Source organism: Lolium rigidum, chromosome 1, assembly GCF_022539505.1.
Source record: "Lolium rigidum isolate FL_2022 chromosome 1, APGP_CSIRO_Lrig_0.1, whole genome shotgun sequence".
Classification (NCBI taxonomy): Eukaryota; Viridiplantae; Streptophyta; class Magnoliopsida; order Poales; family Poaceae; genus Lolium; species Lolium rigidum.
The window spans coordinates 72,994,503-72,999,695 of record NC_061508.1 but is presented as its reverse complement, the minus strand read 5'-3'; the positions used below and the strand labels follow the sequence as shown (position 1 = coordinate 72,999,695).

General features: G+C 46.4%; 1 protein-coding gene across 1 annotated transcript; it reads left to right on the top strand.

Moving 5' to 3' along the window:
* The first annotated feature begins 391 nt into the window (after positions 1–391).
* On the top strand, positions 392–2,727 carry LOC124647271 (putrescine hydroxycinnamoyltransferase 1-like). Its single transcript, XM_047187238.1, has 2 exons — positions 392–808; positions 1,858–2,727. Exons 1-2 carry the CDS (start codon positions 392–394, stop codon positions 2,725–2,727), a joined length of 1,287 nt encoding a protein of 428 aa, XP_047043194.1.
* Positions 2,728–5,193: the final 2,466 nt, after the last annotated feature.

Sequence of the window (5,193 nt, the reverse complement as noted above, 5' to 3'; positions counted from 1 at the left end):
CATCTCTAAGTGAAGGCTGACATCACCCCAACGTGCCCTTACAGCCCGTCCCAGCCTAGCTAAAGGAGGCATGGCAGGTAACCAATCGGGCACATTTTTCTTTCCTCGGCCTAGCCAGACCGCATGCAGTACCAATCGCGTCGTCAAAAAAAGAAAGAAAAAACGGGCCTGTAGGCTGTAGCATACAATCGATATTTGCGATCCCAACCCATACTTCTTCCGCATCAGCTAGCTACTAGCATGCACCGACGTGGAAGAAACGATCAACCGCCGGGCTGCCGGAAATAAAGTCGGTCCATAATCCCTTTTACTTACGACGGGAAAAACCTATATATGTGTACCTCCTCCCAGCTCGAGTTCCCTACACAATCACAGCAGCACATAGATCAAGATGAAGGTGGAGGTGCTGAACTCAACGCTGGTGGCGCCCAGCGAGGAGACGCCGCGGACTGGGCTCTGGCTATCCAACCTCGACCTCGCAGGCCACCGTTCGCACACGCCGCTTGTTTACTACTACCCGGCCCCGACTCCGGGCAGCAAAGACGGCGCGGACTTCTTCTCCCCGGACAGCCTCAGGGCGGCGCTGGCCAGGGCGCTGGTGCCGTTCTACCCACTGGCCGGCCGGCTAGACGTCGACGAGGGCGGGCGGCTGCAGATCAACTGCAATGGCGAGGGCGCGCTCTTCGTCGTTGCGAGGGCAGACTTCACCGGCGAAGACCTCTTCCAAAACTACGAGCCCTCGCCGGAAGTGAGGCGTATGTTTGTTCCGTCCGCGTCGTCAAGCGAGGACCCGCTCGCTGTTTTTCAGGTGACACATTGAACTCTGTTGCGAGAAATGTCTTTCAGTATCCATGCATCATCATCCGTTTTCTCTCATTTGTTTTGAGATTCGGGCATACACATCGACATGGTACCTCGCACTCTCTCTCCCACCTGACACCCCGGCCCACGCTCTCTTTTTTCCATCCATTAGTCCATTTATTTTATTTCTGATCCAAAATTTAACAGGACCATGTGCATCATTTTATTTCGGTGAGATGATTAAAACAAGCTGCCCAAAATTAACAAAAAAATAAAAATGGAATCCAGAAACCCAAATGAAAACAACATGATTTACAATGAAACCCAATGAAACAACATTAAAGCGCTTGCTATCTGATAAGTTCATCAAACGAGACCAACAGGTTACTAGCTTTATAGTGCGGTGAAACACCGAATTCACAAAGTTTGAAACACATTGAAAGAAACTGTTCCTAGAATAATTTTTCCAAATATTTTATTGCTTGAACTCTATGGAATTGCCGATAATTTTCTAACTATGCATAACGAAGTTTGAAACGCAATGAAACAAACCGTGTCAACAAAAAAATCACTAGGTGTCAAAGTTTTTCTATGTTTCACGAAGTTTTGATGTTAATTTTCAATAGTGTCAAATATATTCAATATTATATTTGTTTTGAAGCTTTGTTTACTAAGAACCCATATACGACTCAACAGCTCAAAAATGAATTTCTAATTCAAAAACTTAATAAGCTTAAAATTTTGAGATCTAGTATGGTAGGAGAGACAAGTGGGCTGAAAATATTATTATATAAAGTGGGGAGGGAGAGAGAAGGTAGGAATGTGCATGTCATATAGCGTGCACCTAACTAGTTCTGGCCTTTGAAGCTTTGTTTACTAGGAACCCAAATACTCAGACAGTTCAAAAAGGAATTTCTAATAAGAAAACTAAATAAAAAAAATTAGATCTAGTGTGTTAGGAGAGAGAAGTGGGCTGAAAATATGCATGTGATATAGCGTGTATGAGCTATATATATGGCCTTATTAACGTGCAGATTGTTTGTGTATGAGCTGCAGGTGACGTTCCTCAAGTGCGGTGGAGTTGTGTTGGGCACGGGAATTCACCACATGTCCATGGACGGCATGGGTTCGTTCCACTTCATCCAGACGTGGACCGGGCTTGCGCGTGGTCTAAACATCTCTGAGGCTTGCCCTTTGCCACCAATGCATGATCGCACTCTCCTCCGTGGGCGCTCGCCACCGCACGCGGACTTTGACCATCTGTTCTACTCCCCAGCATACCTCACCGGCCTTCCACGCCCATACGTCACCCGAGTCTACTCGGTATCTCCGAAGCTACTTGAAAATCTCAAATCCCGGTGCGCACAAGGCGTGTCCACCTACGGTGCTATCACCGCCCACCTCTGGCGCTGCATGTGTGTGGCTCGTGGGCTTGAGCCGTGCTCCGACACCCGGCTCCGTGTGACGGCCAACGTTCGTCACCGCTTGCGCCCGCCCCTCCCGCGCCACTTCTCCGGTAACGCCATCCTGCGAGACCTCGTCACCATCAAGGTGGCTGACATCCTATCCCAACCATTGGGGTTTGTGGCTGATGCGATCAGGAAGAGGGTGGAGGATATCAACGATGCCTATGTGCGGTCGGTTATTGACTTCGTAGAGCTGGAGTTGGAGAAGGGCAGCCTCCAAGCGGCGCCGGGGAATCTCATGCCGGAGTCGGACCTGTGGGTGGTGAGCTGGCGCGGGATGCACATGTATGATGCTGACTTCGGTTGGGGGGTGCCTCGGTTCGTCGTGCCAGCAGAGATGTTTGGCATCGGAACAGCATACGTGATGCAGCACTCTGACAAAGACGATAGCATCGCTGTGATGTTCTCGCTGGAACCCCGGTATGTGGAGTGCTTCGAGGATGTTTTCTACAAGGGCTGACGGTCGCACGTTATGTCGGTGCTTCAGTATGTCTCGATCGACCTCCCACTATATCCACCATCTACCATTCGTATTTACTTTTGGGATTGGGTTTTTTTTATTGTTTCCAAGTACTCGCTAAGGTTTTATCAATAAGGGTTTATGCATCCATGTATTGTTTCTTTTTGTATGATGAATCTTTATATCTAATAATATCAGCGTGCGCACAATTGTGTGTAATGTATCCTTCCATGACTCAAAGGTGGCAGATAGATTGGTTGCACATGTGGCATTACTGGTGCTAGGGTTCCTGCTATAGCTTATTTGTCGCTTGTGCCAAACCAAACACCCAATGGTATAGAACAACAAATCGGACACATGCCTTGTATGAGGCAAACCGCAGGTTGCTCTAGTATTTAGGTTCATTAGGGTGGAACTGTCGGGCTACTTTAGCAGGCGGTTGACCATCCGAAGTTAGGGGAGCGGTCACTTTCAAACCAAGGAAAAAACTTCCAGTTTCCCATGTTTTGGAATGTAGCTTTTAATATTGCATGCATAGGGGACGAAATTGATGATGTCAGCGAGAATATTTTGATTTTGAATATTTAAGATGTTTTATATTTCGAGTGACAACTTCGATTTAAGATCCGTTCTAACCAATAAATTGGTCTCGGGGGAATCTTCAAAACTAGCACCCATGTTGATATGTTTTCACATCTTTTTTGGGCTAAAAGTTTTAAGCATCTATATGTCAGTTATCAACAATAAATGTGAAAAGCTGGCTGCCCAAAATGTAAATGTATTTGTAATATTTCAGCGACATAAATCTAGTATATACTAAAAGCAATATACACATGTCTAATAGAGTCACAACATCTGGAATGCCGACCACTACATAAGCCGCTGGCGGAGAAAGCTCGAAGAGCTTCCCTTCATTCCTTGCCAGATCTAAAATTTGTGGTTAGGATTTAACAATAGAATAATAGTTTTGTAACTATGTATCGGGTACCACAGAAGTCACATTTCAGATGGATATCTAATGGATTCACCACTTATGCCAAACACCCAATTATTTTGATAGTTAGACACTACCGGAAAAAAGCTTACCCGTGATAGACGTGTTCTCTGCACTGCTGACGTATATGCCGACATCACCAGTACACAACCAATGGTAATGTATATCACTAGCGGGTGCCAAATCGAGTTTTGACCATCTCTAGTGGTTGCTCATCTGGCAACCGCGACGACATTCCTCTAGGGATCAAAAAAATGTTATTTACGCTAGTAGTGCTCCAGATCTGGCGATAATAAAAAAAATGTATCGTTGATGTGTCTACATAACTTGCGGTTGTCAATTCTGGTGGCTCCTGGGTGGTCTTCTTCACCAGCCTTCCTTCAATATTGATGGCCTAACGCCCTAAGAAATGTTTTTCGGTTTGACAAAATGGTTCAGATGAAGGTCCATACGGTTACGGATACAGTCACCACGACCGTTCCAGTAGTGATTAAACATCGTGGAATGTTGCAGTAATTTGGGCATCATTCATGCATACGAACTCCGATTTGAAAGTGCATTGGCTTGTTGGCATGGTCTTGGATCTTTATTATCTTATGATGGAAAGAAATAATCATTTTCATCCTTGAAATGGCTTACTCCTGGTGCATGTAACTCCACCGCATTGCATCCCTTTGGTTCCTTTCTTTGTTAGTTATTCCTAAATCTCCAGAACACCTATACACCCAAAGAAAAGGAAAAGTGATAAAATCCTACTAAAACTATTAGTTGTGCACATCTCTCATGAAAATGAATCAAACTTTGTAACCAAGCATAACTTAGAATTTAGGACTTAGTCAAAATGGAGATAGAGCATGTAACGAGACAAAAAAAAACTATATGTTTATGTAATGAAAATCATGTCGATTTTTGGACTCGTCAAGCACCTGCCTTTGTTCGACCTCCTGTTCGGTAAAGAGCTCGTCGCTTCATGTGTCACCTCCTAACAACATTTCTACAGCTGCAACTCTCAGGCCTAGAATGGGCCCGAAGGAGCCTAATTTTGCCCGTGCGATCAGCATCCGGCATGCCCAAATTGCTCCACCAAGGTGTCTGCTTCCTTCACCGCCTCCAGGAGTACAACGTCATGTGCAACTGCAGAGTTAGTAGCCCCACCTCTGTGGCATGGGTAGGCCCGCTTCGAAGCAAGAATCTACGCTGCCACCTCTGGTACACGCGCTACACGTCGACCTACCCACAGACCCTCCTGGCCACGCTCCTCCTATCCATCTTGTTGTACGTTGTCGCCTCTCTGAGATTCTCAGCCACACCACCCCTCTTATCGTCCATCCCCATGTGAGAAAGACCCACCCGGACTCTCCCTTCCCTTCCCTTCGGCTTTCCTGGACAAGCGCTACCACCACTGCAAGAAACGATGGCGGCAACGGCTAGGGATGTCGTGGGTGGGAGGGCACTGGAGCTAGTGTTTCTCC

Coding starts and splice junctions, on each gene's coding strand:
- LOC124647271 (XM_047187238.1), top strand. CDS start 392: ATGAAGGTGGAGGTGCTGAACTCAACGCTGGTGGCGCCCAGCGAGGAG. Junction 809..1,857: donor ACCCGCTCGCTGTTTTTCAG/GTGACACATTGA, acceptor TATGAGCTGCAG/GTGACGTTCCTCAAGTGCGG.